The sequence below is a fragment of the Chroicocephalus ridibundus genome, chromosome 2 (assembly GCF_963924245.1).
Source record: "Chroicocephalus ridibundus chromosome 2, bChrRid1.1, whole genome shotgun sequence".
Classification (NCBI taxonomy): Eukaryota; Metazoa; Chordata; class Aves; order Charadriiformes; family Laridae; genus Chroicocephalus; species Chroicocephalus ridibundus.
Genome location: NC_086285.1, coordinates 146,884,014 through 146,900,859, shown reverse-complemented (window position 1 = coordinate 146,900,859; position 16,846 = coordinate 146,884,014). Strand labels below are relative to the sequence as shown.

The window sequence follows — 16,846 nt, the reverse complement described above, 5'->3', positions numbered from 1 at the left end:
GATTAAATCCTCTCTGCCTTGCCTCTTCCTCCAGTGTACCATCAGTTGAAATTATTGAATCGTATTGTTAAAATTAACCTCATCTTAAATGTGCATTTTGCATTTTTCCTTCAGAGGGTCAGTAGTACAGTACCATGCAACTATGCAAGCAGAAAGGCTTAGATTGCTGCAGGGAATGTTTTTGTGAAATTATTTTGAGTTTTTATTTGCACAACCATATTCTCCATACAGAATATACAAACACATCTTTCAGCTTTACTCCTGCTTTTCTGCTGGTTTAGTTTTGTGACTGGTGTTCACGCAAATGCAGGTGGCGGCCCAAGGAAGGGGGAGGAGTCGGGGTGAAACCATCAGCCCAGCAGGGACGCGGTGCTGGGGAACTACTTTTTCACTCGGTGGTGTTCTGTGTCAGATGCAAGTCCTTATGCATCTCTAAGTTTATTAGACAGTACTTGGTAATTTTGCTATTACAGCAGTTGCATACAAGGTCGTTGGGGGGTGAGAGAGTTTTTTACTTCCCCCTCCTTTTCTTTCTGTAGGAGAGTTTAGTACTTTCAGCATCATCACTCTTGCACTCATCTCTGCTCCCTCCCCTTAAATGTTGATAGCAGCCTCTTTTCAATAACATTAGATCTCTTTTGACCTATGCTTTTGCTGATAGACCCACACTCTTGAGATTGGTGTTATAGATTGACTGAATATGCAATTCTTGGCTTTCTGTGCGTATTTCTTCCCTGTCACTTCATTATTTTTTCACAAGTAAAAAAGGATTATGGTGATTTTTTACAAATTGAAAAATGTCTCTTTCTTTGGTAGTGCTTAGATTTTGTGACACAAAGCTCAGATAAGGAAGCTTTAAATGTTGCTCATAGACTAGTCTAGTAACCATCTCCAATAAAGCACTACTTTATTTGCCGTCAGTTTTTCATAGAGGCAGTGCAATGAACTTAAAGGTAGGTTTTCCTATTCTGTAATTATTACTCATGCTTGCCAAGAGGAGAAATGTTAATGGAAAACTGCTCATGATTCCTGTGGGAAACCGTTAGGCGATATACTTAAGACATAAAACTTCAGGGATGTTTAACTTGTCATATATTATGCAGCAGATCCCTGCTTGCTTTATAGAACTGTATGGTAAGCTGCGGAGTGTGTGCCATTCATCTTCGGGGTTCATTCCACATTCTCCCACAGTAGTTTGTTCTTGTGGGGTACCTTTCACGCAGATTGCCTGTGAAGTTTGTGTTCTCTCTTTACCTTTTGCGGGTCGTCTTCACAGAAGCCTTATCTATGTATGTACTGTTGGCTTGTGTGAAGCAGTTGTGGCTGGAAATTGGGAGCGTGAAATTGCCTACTTATAAACCAGCAGCTTGGCTTGGAGAGCAAAAGGAGATTCTAAGCATGTTCCCTTCCTTCCTGCTGTCCTTTCACTGCGGTCCTTTCTTCTTGTGCTTGAAAGTTATTTCTGTCAGTATTAAGTATCCTGTTTCTCAAACAGACATATATCTTTTTTTTCCTTTTTTCCCCTCAGGACAAGCGTGTTAAGAGTTAAACACTGTTGATAACATGAAGACTTGGCTGTTCAGACCTCTAATCTGTATTCTTTCTCATGCTCAGGGTTTGCAAGTAACTGAAGTCTGTTGTCTGTAGCAGTCTGTGTGTAGAAACTGAAGTGAAGCAAGTAAAAAGAAAGGGTTTAAAGACGTGGGTTAAGACAGAGGAAGGTGGTGCTGGTGCACATTTCTTTTTGTCAGGTTTGGAAAGATGTTACTGATTAAGGAGGAGATTTGTGGAATGCTAGGATGAACATGGTACAAAAGTTGGGATTTTTTCTCTGCATTAGGAAGGAATATAATACAAGGAAGACCCTGTATTATTTTTACAGGACTCCTTGGTTTTTCTATCTTAATATAATGCAAAATTTTTGACTAAAATTGGAAGCTATTTGGGGACTTTTTCAGATTGCTTGTCATCTTTGGGAAGAAACGAGCCTGAGTTTTCCCTGAAATGTTTACCTGATATTACGAGAGTATCTTTGTTGCCTGGACAGGATCTTTTCTAGGTGGATTAGAAATTACCTTAGAAATTACTGTGTTGGTTTCTACTTTTGGACACCATACCCTCTAAGCAGGGGTGGTCTGTGGGTTGGCCCTTTTTTTTGGGTTCTGATCTTCATTTTGGTGAGGTACCATGAAAGTGAGATGGAAGTACTTTTGGAAACATTCTTTCCCTTTCAGTAAAGGCGATATTTTACATAACCCTATTTATAGTGAATTTTCTCTGGATTGTTTCTTCTACTAGTCAAAGTTTGTTGTTCCTTCCTTTTGATGCTGGCTTTTGTGCATCTGTTTTCCTGTCTTTTCTGTTTTGTGGAACTTACTGTCATATTTTGGCTCCTGGATTTCCTAAAAAACAATAATTTTGTGTGCTCTGGGATACTGTATTCAAGCTTATATGAGGGAAACACAAGTATATTTACAGTTAGTGCTCATTGCTTCATTTCCTTAATTTGTATGTAAAATTGTAAATGGTGGTAGCTACACAGGAGTAAACACAGAAGTGTAAAACACATAGAAATGCAAGAAAACGTGGGTTTTGTGTCAAGTGAGTAGGTGTAAAGGTAAAACCATAAAGCAAAGTACCTTCAAAACAAAAACCTGATTTGAAGCTGAACACCATCCAGTTCTTATACAGACTCCCAACACCAAGTAGTATTTGTATCAAGCTTCATTAAATGTGGTGGTAAGTTATTCCCATAATGTCGTAAATGTGCTGCTTACGTGGATGTTGTGTACTGTGGAGGATGTCTTTCAAACAACAGCTTCATTTCTTTTTGTTTCAGATTAAGGGAAGTTTCAGAGAAGCTGAACAAATATAATTTAAACAGGTAAGGCGTATCACATGCTGCTGTAAATAATTTAGGAAAGTACAATTTTTCTAACAGCAACAAGAAGCAAATGATTATACTGTAGATATAGTCCTAGAAAGTCTCAATATTACTAATAACTAAAGTTCAGAAATGCTTCAGATAACACAATTCTTATCTAAGGAAAAAAAGTGTTAGGTTTTCAGTCATGATAAATGTTATTAAATACCCTTCATATTAAATGACTACTTAATTTGAAGTATAACCCTTGTTGTTTATTGCTGATGAAATGAAATGAAAACTCTTATCACCTTTTAAGGTTTTGTTTTGCATTTTCTGGGTTTAATGACCGAAAATGCATCATAGTTGCTTCAACTAATGCATGTGTTTAGTCATTCTTGAATGTTTTTATATCAATAACAGTCACTACACATTGTTCCTTCCATATACCACTTGTTTTTTATTTTTTTCAGACTTTAAAACTTTAGAAATGTTATACATGCTCACTTTTTGTTTTCAGCCACCCCCCTTTGAATGTATTGGAACAGGCCACTATTAAACAGTGCGTGGTGGGACCAAATCATGCTGCATTTCTTCTTGAGGTAAATTACTTGAATCTGCTAACAAACTTGAAACCATACTGTTAGAATTACTTGTTCTAACATCAAACCGATCAACATTCTTCAGTAACTGAAGACTTGTTTTTGTTTGTATTTTTTTTTCTGTAACTTGTCTTATATTTCAATTTTGGACATTTGGTTTTCTTGTTTTAAATATAGGATGGTAGAGTCTGCAGGATTGGTTTTTCAGTTCAACCAGACAGATTGGAATTGGGTAAACCTGATAATAATGATGGGTAAGAAACATTTTTCTTCATATTAAATCATTCTTTTAAACTGGTAAGCAGCTTGGCTGCTTTTTTTGGTTTTGTTTTTGTTTGTTTTTAAACTAGATTGCCTTTGGAATGGGTAATTTGTGTAGATACATAATGGTTATGGTGATGCAGCCAAACAGCCTAGCTTTACAGACTGGTGTAGGAATAAATAGTAGATGTGATTCTCAAAGAAGTGAGACAGGATCTCTGTAACTTCAAGAAACAAACCCTTCTAAAAATAATCCTTATGAAAGAAACTGCATTCAATTGTTAAGCTTCATGTAAAATCCACTCTGAAAATGGTTCCATTTGGAGAGGCTCATTTTTTAGACCTGTTAACTTCCGTCCAGGTAAGTCCCCCTTAATAGGACTATTTAATGGTTCATATTTGGATGTAAACTGCTTCTTAATATTGAAGTAGCATACTCAGGCTCAGGTTTATGGATAGAACACTTGGTGATTACAATTTGTTCACATACGCTAACTGAAAACTTAGCACAGTGGCTAACTCCAATCACTAATTAGCTTAATATGTATTTGCAACTGTGCTATTATGGATAGCCGATGTACATAAGATCTGTTAGGCATGCTTTCCACTTTCTTTTTCCAGTGTACCTCTTAATATACAGTTAGATTAGTTTGGAATATTCCCCAAGGGTGTTGCTTAAGCTGGTATGTTACCAGACTAAGTCCCTGAGAATTTAGACCTGGGATTCCAGGTTTTGTTCTTAACCCATTTGGGATTGTTTTGTGACTGATTTACCATCTTTTACTTTCAGTTCAAAGTTGAGCAGTGGCTCAGGGGCAGGAAGGACATCCAGGCCAGGCAGGACTAGTGACTCCCCATGGTTTCTGTCTGGTTCTGAAACTCTGGGCAGACTGGCAGGCAACACCCTTGGGTAAGTTTTGATAGGACTGAGGCTGCAATCTGTTTGTTCCATATTTGAGTATATGTGTATACACATATATAAATTGTATGCAGTATGTGTAAGGGAACGTATAATTACAGCCGTTGTGTAGGTAGGGTATAATAAAAAACTTTACTGACTTGGTTAAAATAACAGATGTGAAGTGACCCTTCAATACCTAGGATACAGAGCGTTCTTCATATATGTGGGAAGAATAATTTGGTTTTGGCTGTGTTGTCTTTTTTTGAACGTTTTTACTTGATTTTGAAAAGCAATTTTTGTAGAGGGACGCTATCAATTTAAACCCTGATAGGCTATCAGTATAAAGTAAAATGAGTGCATTTATGCAGGAAGAATCTTCGTTATCTGTTTGCAGACCTTTGTGTGCTCAGTTTTATTGTGCCTTCCTCTCCCCTGCCTCAAGTAATGAGCGGTGTTTTCTTAGTTGGCATCTTTTACATAGTAATACGAAGGGAACATTTGGAAAAGGTTGTCGCTCAGAACTTTAAAATTGTACTATATACTAAATGTACTATACAGATTCAGTTTTTCTATCATTAGCTTTAAAATTGATGGTGTCCCTTTATATGGCAACGTAAATTAATCTTCCTTACATGATCACTGTGAACTCTTCATTATATGATTTTGGAAGACATGTTGAACAGTGCTGCTTCCTAAGGTTACTAACCATAGTAAGGAGAATTATGTATACAAACTGTGGTTTCTGCATGTGAATGATTTGTTAAGAGGGAGGAACTGCAGCTTTTCCACAGAAGTGAATTTGTTGCTTATGTTGACAAATAAGCTAATTTCATCTGGGGTTTAGCTACATGAAAGATAACCCACCCCATTGCACCCCTAAACTTTTTGTGAAACCTTTGTGCGTCTGAACCTAAGATCCATGTGTTAAACTTTAAAGGCAAAGTGGTACTGTCATGTTTAAAATGTTACTATGGAAAGCACGAGACTTTTTTTTTTTTCCTTGTTATTTTTACCTGAGCATAACCGGTTAAAATTGTTTGAAGCTATTTGCTTAGGAGACCAACCCTGAAGAGTTCCTCATTTCTTCCCTTGCATGTTTCAGAACTAGGTAGTTGAAAGTAACCGAATTAGTAGAGTAACAGTAGACAGTATAACTGCTGTTAAATGAAGGGAATACTTAACTTAATAAACTGAGTCTAAACACATTCAAACCATGGACCCGTTACATTAGATCACTGGATTTGGAAAATTGCTAGCATGTTAGTGGGCAGTGGAGAGATGTGGAAAACTGGTACGTGAGCAGAAAGATTTTCATTCAATATTCATGTTTATTCTAGGTTTAGACAGCTTTAATAGGAATAGCTGTGTCCTTAACAGTTGTTTTTTTTTTTTCCTTTATAACAGGACCAAGTTAGGACATACTTGGAATATGCGAATTATATGAATATAAAGGTTTTTAACTGTTAGATATCTAAAGTAGAAAATACGTCTATAATTAAGTATTAAAATCTAACACTTAATCTTTTCTTTAAACCCACATCTTCCCTGCTGAGAGTTGGATTGGGAATTGTTGTGTAGGAAGAATTTGACTTCCCCTCAGCCCCCTTCCCACCTTTAGAAACAGATTAACTGTCTCCTTTTATTTAAAATGTCCCATTCTTCTTTGGTTTGGTTTTGGATTTGTTGTTTTCTTCCATTTTCAGTATTGTCTTTTTTTTTTTTTTTTTTAAGAACTGTCTTTCTAACTCATGAGACAGGACTTTTCCTGAACCCATCCTTTAATTGCTTTTTGTCTTGTCATTACCTGTGTGGTCGCTGGCTGGAATCCTGAAAATGTAAATGTTTCTGTGACGGGGCCTTGTCTTAGGCAGATAAGTTAAGTTATTCTGTGATTGCATGGTCTTGTCAGGAGGAAAAAAAAAATGAACAACAGAAGGATGTTAGTAATCAACTTAAGCCATAAAATTAAGACAAGTATTCTCACTTAGCTTTTATAGCTACATGGGGTATACTTTTACATGAATTTATTAGATACGGTTTCAGAGAACATACCTTCTTTTTCTTGTCTTACTTTAAATGTTTTACTTTTTCTTGAAAGGAGAGTGAGGATTAAGGTGGTTGAGAGAAGGAAAGTTCTGCTGATACTGATTATTAAATAGCAATAACACCATATCCAGTATCCTTTAAGGTAGATTTGTACAACAAAGTTTAGTTAACCTTGAAGAACAAACTAGAGTCTTCTAGCCTTTCATGACAACAGAATATCTGGTCTTACGTCCAGAACAGATTCAGTTGAGATAGTTCTGTGGTGTTAAGATTAGCGGGAAGTTGTAATGATGGTGAGTTGTCTATTTCTACAAATTGCTGCCGTTTTACTCCCTTGTTTTGATACTGACTTACAGAAATGAAAAACCTGTTCAGTCAGTTTAGGCATGTTTTTGCCATGTATACAGTTGATGTTGATTTCTCCAATAGAAATATACATCCAGAGTAGGGTATCTCTTGAAAATCATCCATGAGGATCAGAGAACTATCTAGTGTAATATTTGTTTTGCAGTAAAGATTACTTGATTTTTCTGGTATAATCTTAAGCAATTTCTTAAAGTAAATGAAGTCTCAGAAATTTTAGGAGACCCTTCTGTCAAACAGAGTCCACTGACCACAAAGCTGCTGCATATATGCTTTTAGAGCAGGAAATTAACAGACGAGTATTAGATGTTATGCTGCTGATACTGTTGCTTTTAGAAACTCTGGGAAATGGTGTGTGCATATATTTATGTATGTCTATGCATCCACACAACTGTACGAGTCGGAAAGAGCGCAACTTCCAGTTGGAGTCCTGTTTTATATTCTGTGTAATTCAGAACTTTATCAATTGCCTGGTGCTCTTGTTCTTACTAGTTTTGAGAGAGACTTTAATAGTGTTTGTCTACACAGTCAATCTGCAGTAGTTTTCAGAGACTGTCTACAAGTTATTAATAATAAAACTAAAGCCTTACTTCTTCAAGTAGTCCCCAAAGTATGCTGCTCTATATAAAAAAAATTGTAATCTGAATCTTCTAGGAGTCGCTGGAGTTCAGGGGTTGGTGGAAGTGGAGGAGGATCTTCTGGGAGATCGTCTGCTGGAGCTCGAGATTCACGAAGGCAGACCAGAGTTATACGCACAGGTCGTGATAGAGGATCTGGATTGCTGGGGAGTCAGCCACAACCAGTGATTCCAGCATCAGTCATTCCAGAGGAACTCATTTCACAGGTACGTGAGCTAGAAACTGCTTGTTGCCAAAAACCTGGAGAGCTTCTCATAGCATGTGAACAGGAATGTTTTGTAGTAGTAGTGCATTTTCTCCAAGGAGTAATGGCATATAATTGAAAAGATTAGCTTTCTCTAGCTGAATTGCTTTTATTCTTAAATGCCTAGTGCGATAGATTTGTTCTGAATTCTAGAATTTTTGTTTCCCAAAGTTCCAGTAAGATGAGGTATGTGTTTAACTAGATGAGGAATGTCAGGCATTGTGCATTTGCAGATGGAAGATGTAGTGAGAAAATAAAATATTTGAGAATTGTCCGAAGCATGTAGCTAATAAAGTTAAGTTTCTTGAAAGAGTATAAGGAAGGGGGGCAGGTTGACTTTTTTTTTTCTTGTTTGATAAAAGGAGTGATCCATTTTAGATTTAAATGAAAGACATTAAACCTATTTAATCTCTTTAAATACTAATAATTCTTATTCACGGACATCTCTACTTATTTTTGTTATAAATGTAACTAATGAATGTGCGGTATAAATTGCTCTGGTTTTGCCTCTAAATGCACTAAAGCCTGAGTAAGCTGACAGACTTTGCAATGTGTGATTAAATGGAGTTTGTTAAAATGTTTTAACAAAACATGTTTAACAAACATGTTTGAAGAAAATAATACATCCAAAATATGTGACTAGTTAATGCATTTTAATACTTAGTTCAAAACCAGTTGCTGATCTCCATTTGGAATACAGTTGTTAGTTGCTAGGCCAAAGATAACCGGCTTGTATGCTTTGAATGGCCTACAGTGTGACTGGCACAGGATAGGAACTAGTGGGCAAGGTATCTACAGACCCACCAGTGACCAGTGGCTTCTAGTACCTTTTGCTTTTTGAATTCAAAACCTCGCATAAAAGCTGTGGGCTTCTGCCTCCACAGAGGTAAGATACTGGAGGTGTTGGTTACTCTGAAGTTAGCCCTGCTTTCAGGAGACGGTGTGGTTAGATGACCTCCAGCGGTCTTTTTTAACTATGGAGTGGTAGGGTTTTTTTGACTACATTGTTCACCTCTGGGTTGGTTTTTTTTTTTTTTTTTTTGAGAGCATTTACTGACATCCTTGATATCTTACATGAAATAGAAAAAACAGACCGGTATCCCTCGGTCCAGGCAGTTCCATTCTATAATCTAAAGTATGGTTTGTTGGTTAAGTTGTAACTTTGCTTACCTTGCTGTGATGTTTTGCCTTTTTTTAAAAAAATAGCATACTTTGTCTGCCTTTAAAATGGAAGGTGTCTAAAACGTTTCTGGGATAGCTCTAAAGCAGATCAATGGGAAAGAATCTTTACAGCTGGTCTATATAGATTCTATATGGTATATATAGATTCTACTGTTGTCTCGAAAAATCTCTAAACTTCCGGCATAGAATGTTATGACAAAAATTTAAACTTTATGTGCAATTAAAATGTCCCTTTCGTTTTTTGGTTGTCAATAGACAATTTTACTTGGTGCCTCATTTTTACTGTGTTATGAAAACACTGAGTACTAGTTTCTTACTTCTTCACGCAGTTTGTGATGTAGAACTCCGCAATCTTCTGTGGCATTCGGTAGAGGGTAGTCTGTCTGTAAAAACAAAATGCTCTGAGTCCTACGGTTAGTGGAATAGACCAGAATGTTTCTAGTTTTTGTACGTTCATTGCATCTGTTCAACATTCGGAAGGTTTTTTCTGCATTTGCACTTTGCTAATAAAAATCTAATGTTTCAGAAACTGCTGAAAAGAAGCCTTTAGAAACAGAATTATTAGAAAAACAGAGGAAATAAGGTGGTTACGTGTTGAAGGGCAATGCAAAGAGAAACCAGTGTAAAAAAAGCAGGGATTGAGCTGTAGTTTTGGAACAACAGTTGATTGCAAAACTCTGTTGATTGACATAGTACGTTTAAGCTTTTATAGAAACATATAGAACATTCTCAAAAACAGATTTTACTTATCCTTTAACTACAGCTTTAAGCATTACAAGAAGTAGATTCTAAGATACTATTAGAAAATTTAGCGCCAAAGTTGGAATTCGGTGGCCTAACTTGAACTAAGAGAAGGTTAACCATCTAGTACAAGATATTGTGAAAAATCCATGTGAGCCCTTGTCTGTATGTACTGTGATTTACTTTTGTTTTTTATTAGACTTCTTTTAGAATTAAGCATTCTTTTCTTATGAATGGTGGTTGGTGAGCTGAGAATGACCAGTAACCAGTGTACTCTGCTCTTACAGGCACAAGTTGTTTTACAAGGGAAGTCCAGAAGTATTATTATTCGGGAACTCCAGCGAACAAATCTTGATGTAAACCTTGCTGTAAATAATTTGTTGAGTCGTGATGATGAAGATGGAGATGATGGGGATGACACAGCAAGTGAATCGTATCTTCCTGGAGGTTTGTATCCTGCAACTTTTGATAAGTAGATGCCAGTTTTTCTTTTTCTGTATTTAAGCACTGACAATGTGGTCCATGCTGTGCAAGGTATGCAGCAAAGACAGTTCTTGCTTATAGGAGCAAAGTCTAAAGATGCGCAAAACAAAAGATGCAGTGAGATGTCTTGAGGGATTAGGTTAGGTATTGAAGTATAACTGTTGACCCTGTTTGTGGGTGGCACGAAAGTTATTTTTTTAGGATTCCAAGCTTTGTAACATCAGCATTACTTACATCTGTATTTTGCTGCTCGATGAGATGCTGAGGCTGCTGTGTGGCTTGCTCATAAAAGCTAATTCTAAAACCTTCTAGTGACTTGCATGTTTTTTACTACTAACATATATTCTTAAGATACAGCAGTTTTTAGGGCAAAAATTATACAGCTTTTTTTTTTTTTTTAATCAAATTGCCTCAAGCGAGGGCAAAATGACTTACAGTTGTTACAGTTTAGACTGAGAATTTATTCTTGATCTCAGGTTCCCCTCATAAATGCTCTAGTATTATGGCTGTACTGGTAAAATGCTGTAATTGAAGTCCAGCTATTTTTGAAATACTGTCTATCCCATACAATTGCTTTTTATAAAAAACTTTAAATCTTCTTTTGCAATGGCTGAATAATTTAGGTAATCTTTTCTTGCTGAGTAAACATATTTGAAAACATAGCAGCAAAATCTAATGTTTGTGTTAGGTGCACTGCATGAAAAGAACACATCTAAACTCTGACTACATATTAGCTTTTCTTTCTGTGTGTCAAAATGACTTTTTGGTATTTTTCTAATAAATGTTTTGTTTTTTTTTTTTTTCTGCTCATCTGGTTCACCAGGAAGGTTCATGGGCTTCCTCCATCTTTATCTTGTCAGTCATGTAATGAGACAAAGGTTTTTTTGTTCTGCAGCAAAGGCTTTGTATTTCATTTTGCCTCTTCTAGTTTTAGTTGCATCTGTCAAGCTTCTTTATTTTGCTGTAGAATCAAGAATCCTCTGGTGAAAGGTGTGAAAAATCTTTAATTTTAGTCTTGTTTTTTAGTGGTCAGCTTAATAGCATTAGACAGATGCATTGGAGGAAGTAAATTCTTCTAACTCTTTTCAAGTATTCAAAGCAGATCTTACTTGAAGCATACCCAAATGCATTCCTCCAGAACCGGCCTTCAGAAGATATATCATTGTTAGTAATCGCTTGCAGTAGAAGTTCCTTTTAACCGTACTAACCAGCTTTCTGCAGCATTAACTGTTCTCTTAGTGCCTCTTGAGGTCATAAGGATTAGTTAATAGGGACCGTCTGACAACCTATGGCTGGTGACTTTTATTGAAGGTGCCTGCGCTACAGTCTGTGAGCCTTTTGTATTTGAGATAGGTTAAAGGAGCATGCAGTTTCGCCGTCCAGAAAACAGTTTTGTCCTTGGCTTGATTTTTAAAGCTTCTCCCCTGTTTAGACTAATTTTTCCTATAAGGGATTGCAACCTCCTAATATTAGTATTTTCTTTCCTTTTTTCTTTTACCCCACAAAGAAACTGGGCTAGCTTTTCCCCAGTTCTTGTGGGAAAACACATGGACAACTGAAATGAAACTTGGTTGTCTTAACTCCAGTCTTGAAATGTGTAATTTGCAGTTCGTAGAACATGCGGTGCCTTCTCTGTCTTAAGTTATTTCAGTTTTATGGGCAAAAATAAGTTTGTTGCACAGAAATGTATTAATTTGGTATCTGAATGTGATCAAAACAGTAGGAAAAGTAGACGAACATTAGTCAGTGCTGTTACGGATCTACTCTTAGTACATTAAATAGTAAAAACTACCAGTCCTCGCTTGTGTCACATAACCATGCAGGCTAGTTTTCAGGAAGATGTGACAGCCAAAGAAACTTACCTATAGCTGTCTGGAAAAATACCAACATTCTGTCCATCTGAACTATGTAGAACCTTTTTTAAAAGTCTCTTGCTCTAGACACTTTGCATGCTCTTGCTTTCACTTGTCATCTCGCCCCTGGATGTACTTTTGGAACTATAACATCACAGTTCATAAAAGAAAACTGTAGATAGTTGATAAATCTTATATGCATTCAATCCTTAGGGCCTTTTTTTTTTAAAAAAAAAATTATGTCAAATGCTTTAAAGCGTTCTGATTTTGTTCCTTCTAAGCACAAAAAAAGCAAATGACAAGACTGCTTTTGCCTCAGGACTTTTGAGGCTCTTGCATTTTGATTAAAAGCATATGCTAATTTTTACTTTCTCCCTTCCGCATGTCTGCTGCTTTGTGACCCTTAAATTTAGGGCTTGCTCCTCTAAGCCTTCCAAGACAGAGAAGCTTTTTTTTTTTTTTTTTTTTAAAACACTGAGAGTAATTTACTCTTGATTTTTTTTTTTTTTTTTTTTAAAGCTAAGGTACTTTCCAACCATGGTGAAATTAATAAATTCTTGTTTAATACATCACAGTTTCATTAATGTCTCAGTTGTGATAATTCCAGTTAGTACCGTAAACATTACGCATCTGGATTTTTTTAAGGTAACAAAAAATGTGTCTCAGTTCTTCACAAATTCTTCAAAATGTCTTCGGTGAACAGCAGAGCTTTACTTTTCTTTACAGATTTTCTTCAATAAGTGTCTCTTAGATATTTATTTTTGGACGCTTACGTACTTTGATTTTGAGTTCTCTAATCTAGTCCTGTTGCTTTTGTTTTATGCTAGTTAACAGAGAGGAATGTGGTTCGTTTGATACATAACAAGCACGTAAGGAAAATAGTCAAGGTAAAAACTACGTAGAACAAGATCACTTAGCACAGAAAAGACTGGAAGGTCTATAGATTAATTTTCCAGCTCATACCAAGTTGTATTTGAGGCTTCTTCTGAGCTTTATGTTCTATTAATCTTCTCTCTAGAGATTCTGTAAAAGTTAAAATATTTTGTTGTTTTTATAGTTCAGATACGTGCGTGTGTGCGCAGTAACTTCTGCATGATATAGTTAGTGGGTTCTCGCTGCTGGGACTTGTGAAACATAGGTTTGGCAACATCCAGACTACTTTGGCTTTTGGAATTGAGATAAGCTTGTTTAAAAATCCAAAATCTTTTTTTTTTTTTAAAGGAGAGAAGAGAGATGGGCCAGTATTGCAGCAGTACTTGTTGAATGGGCTTGCAGTGAGGGGAGATGAGAACCAGAGCTTAGCATAGGATCAGTTCAGTGGCTTGCCTTTGGGGAAAACGATTAGGTGTGTGGTTTTTCTGTGGTTTTGTTGGTGTGGTTTGATTTTCTTTGTTTGTGGGGGTTGTTTTTGTTGTTTGTTTTTTGGGGGTTTTTTTTGGTTTTGTTTTTTTTTTTGAAGATGAACTTCACATTAGGCAATGTTTTGAATAAGTATATCTTATCAAGAAATGAGTTCTGGAGTTTTGTTTGAGTCTGGTTTCCTAGGAAACCAAAGTACATGTTTCTCTCCCTTCACTGTCACAGTTATGCCAATTTAATCCAAACTTTAAAGAGAGGAGATATTGAAGACATTGAATTCTTGAATATTTCATAAAAATATGCAGCTGAGAAGAGAGGAGAGAACTTAATGATTGCCCCCTTAAGGGAAAAGGTTTAATGTGAGCTCAACTTGACATCGGAATTGATGTAGGCAGCGCCTTCAGTTAATGAGTCCAGTCATAATGCTTTGCATGGAGCTATTGAAAATAAAAATTTTCTCAGTCCTTGAATTTCTGCTTATGCGCGTACTGAGACTTTTTTTTATTGGGGAGGGGTTGGTGGTGTTTGTGTTTTGTTTTTTTGTTTGTTTTTTTCCTTTCCTTTCCTCTGTGCTGGATATCCATTTCCTTCCAATTTTCAGTGGTATTTACTAGTGAATCATAGGTACTTTCTTACCTAAATAGGTTGATCAGAATTATCACATCTAAGTGTGAAGGGTGCGGTCTGATTCTGGTCTGACATGGCACAAGAGATGAATGATATCATCCCATGGGACTTCTCTGAAGAGCAGGAAGATAAAGTTATAGAGAATGTTTTTTGGGTTTTTTTGCCTTTTTTTTTTTTTTTTTTCCCTGAATTCTTAAACTGGATGTAGCCTTGCAGTATCTGTGTTTTCACAGCACTAAAAAAATTCCAGTGATGTTTGAAGGGGAGTGGATTTGGCTCCTATCCCTACTGGTTTTAGCACCTTTGTTTGCTTGAATAGAAAATAGAAGAAGGGAGATCTCTTGCAGAAATATTGGAAGAAAATTAAAATCTGATTTGAAGCTGAAATAAGAGGGTAAGAAAAGGCTTTGTTTCCTCACTTGTCTTAATGCACATTTAGCCACAACCCACATAGTTTTGGTTCTTAAGTCTGATGGCTTGAATTTTTACTTTACTTTTTGGAAATACAGCTAAACTCAAGTTACCTAACATGGTGGAAGGGTGTTTGTGTGTGTGTGTGTGTGTGTGTGTGTCACAAGTTAGTGTTTATTGTCTGTCAACAGGATTTCTGTCTTAGCTTACCTTAAAAAAAAACAACCCATACTGTCCATTTGGAATGAAGCTGGAGAGTTCTTTTCTTTGCTGGCCAATCCTGTTCCTAAAAAGAGATCCAATTTTTTTGCAATTTTTGTCTGAATATTGACCAGAAAAAATTTAGATGAGTTGCTAGACTGTAGAGAGGTTGGAGCTTACTTAGGAAGAAAAGGTCATGGTGTCTGTGGGAGGAGGGAAGAGGAGCAGCATGTGAACGTTGGGAGATACAACAGAGTCTCAGCTGTGTTTCCAGCTCTTAAAGTCTGGTACTTAAAAGTTGACACTCATAAGGTCAGGTGTACTGCTGCTTTATCGGTGCAGAAAGCCAGTGGAAAGTAGATAAAGTAGCAGGCAGGATAAGGCCGCTCTGGGTGATCTGAAGTGTTTTAGTAAGACAGAGCCTGTTTGCCAAATCCGATTTTTTTTTTTTCTTTTCCCCTTTCTTTCTTTTCCCCTTTCTTTCTTTTCCCCTTTCTTTCTTTTCCCCTTTCTTTCTTTTCCCCTTTCTTTCTTTTCCCCTTTCTTTCTTTTCCCCTTTCTTTCTTTTCCCCTTTCTTTCTTTTCCCCTTTCTTTCTTTTCCCCTTTCTTTCTTTTCCCCTTTCTTTCTTTTCCCCTTTCTTTCTTTTCCCCTTTCTTTCTTTTCCCCTTTCTTTCTTTTCCCCTTTCTTTCTTTTCCCCTTTCTTTCTTTTCCCCTTTCTTTCTTTTCCCCTTTCTTTCTTTTCCCCTTTCTTTCTTTTCCCCTTTCTTTCTTTTCCCCTTTCTTTCTTTTCCCCTTTCTTTCTTTTCCCCTTTCTTTCTTTTCCCCCTTTCTTTCTTTTCCCCTTTCTTTCTTTTCCCCTTTCTTTCTTTTCCCCTTTCTTTCTTTTCCCCTTTCTTTCTTTTCCCCCTTTCTTTCTTTTCCCCTTTCTTTCTTTTCCCCTTTCTTTCTTTTCCCCTTTCTTTCTTTTCCCCTTTCTTTCTTTTCCCCTTTCTTTCTTTTCCCCTTTCTTTCTTTTCCCCTTTCTTTCTTTTCCCCTTTCTTTCTTTTCCCCTTTCTTTCTTTTCCCCTTTCTTTCTTTTCCCCTCTAGTACTTCCAAGCAGTCTGACATGGATGACTTCCTAAAATGTACTGCATGAACCATTGAGTCCCAAATGGTGTACTTTTAGAAGCACAGGCTACACTTGAGTGGATTACTTACTTAATGCAAAAAGCATTCATGCAGGTCTTGCTTTGAAATCCACAGCACTCACTAGTTACAGCGCTGCTTTTTCTGGGGACAGCTGGTTGTAGTTGGTATGTTTTACATTTCCTGGAGATGAGAGTTTAGAAATTTAAGGATGAATGTTCTGATGTGCAGGGATGTGAAAGTCTCTTAATGCTTTCAATATCAGTAAGTGTAATGGTTAAGTGAATTAATACTGGCTGCAAGTGTGGACTTCTGGCTTCTTTTCAGTTTTGGATACACTCTCCTTTGAGTTCCTCCCCCCACCTCCTTCATTCCAGACACAGAAAAAGACCCATAATAATCAGTTCCTACTTTTAAGAATGCTTTTATTTAACTTCAGACTTGATTTCTAGCCACTGTTTTGTTTCATGCTTACGATGAGGTAGAGGCTGTGAACCGGGTGTGTTGAAGTTATCTGTGCTCCATCTGTGTTTCCTGGAGGGACTCTGTCTATAGCCTCATGTTGGCTTCACCAGTGCTTTAAGCAGATGAAGTTGTCCTCCTGACAGAAGGAGCTAGCCTGCCATTCCCTTGCATGGTGGTGAGGTTTGTGTGCCTGTGTGGGTTAGCTGAAACCTAATATGGGGAGCCTGACTTTTTTTCAGGCAGATTTGCTTGAAAGCTTGGGAAGGGGCAAAACTTCTCCTTTGGCAGCAGTAGGGTCCAGTCAGCTTTGCTGCATGTGGTGAGGCATCACCATTGGGGCTCTGTTTGAGTTAAGTCAGTCTGAAGATTGCTTCCCACCTTACTTCTGTACCCTTTGAAGTACTGTCTCCAGCCAGGTGAACGCTCTAGTTGTAGATTTAGAAATCCCACCTTCCCCCAAGGAGGTGCCTGCCACA

At 37.0% G+C, this 16,846-nt stretch overlaps 1 protein-coding gene across 11 annotated transcripts in view; it reads left to right on the top strand.

Annotated features, from left to right (window-relative positions):
- The window catches only part of UBR5 (ubiquitin protein ligase E3 component n-recognin 5), a 90,776-nt gene that overhangs the window by 15,992 nt on the left and 57,938 nt on the right, over window positions 1–16,846 (top strand). For 9 of the 11 annotated variants that reach the window (XM_063327300.1, XM_063327301.1, XM_063327304.1 and 6 more), the window contains exons 2-7: window positions 2,840–2,884; window positions 3,384–3,465; window positions 3,643–3,719; window positions 4,517–4,636; window positions 7,691–7,880; window positions 10,129–10,288. In XM_063327300.1, the coding sequence (XP_063183370.1) occupies window positions 2,840–2,884; window positions 3,384–3,465; window positions 3,643–3,719; window positions 4,517–4,636; window positions 7,691–7,880; window positions 10,129–10,288 (674 nt within the window). Of the gene's footprint in view, window positions 1–2,839; window positions 2,885–3,383; window positions 3,466–3,642; window positions 3,720–4,516; window positions 4,637–7,690; window positions 7,881–10,128; window positions 10,289–14,536; window positions 14,558–16,846 lie in introns of those variants that run through there. The other 2 variants (XM_063327305.1, XM_063327307.1) reach the window with 2 other exon arrangements.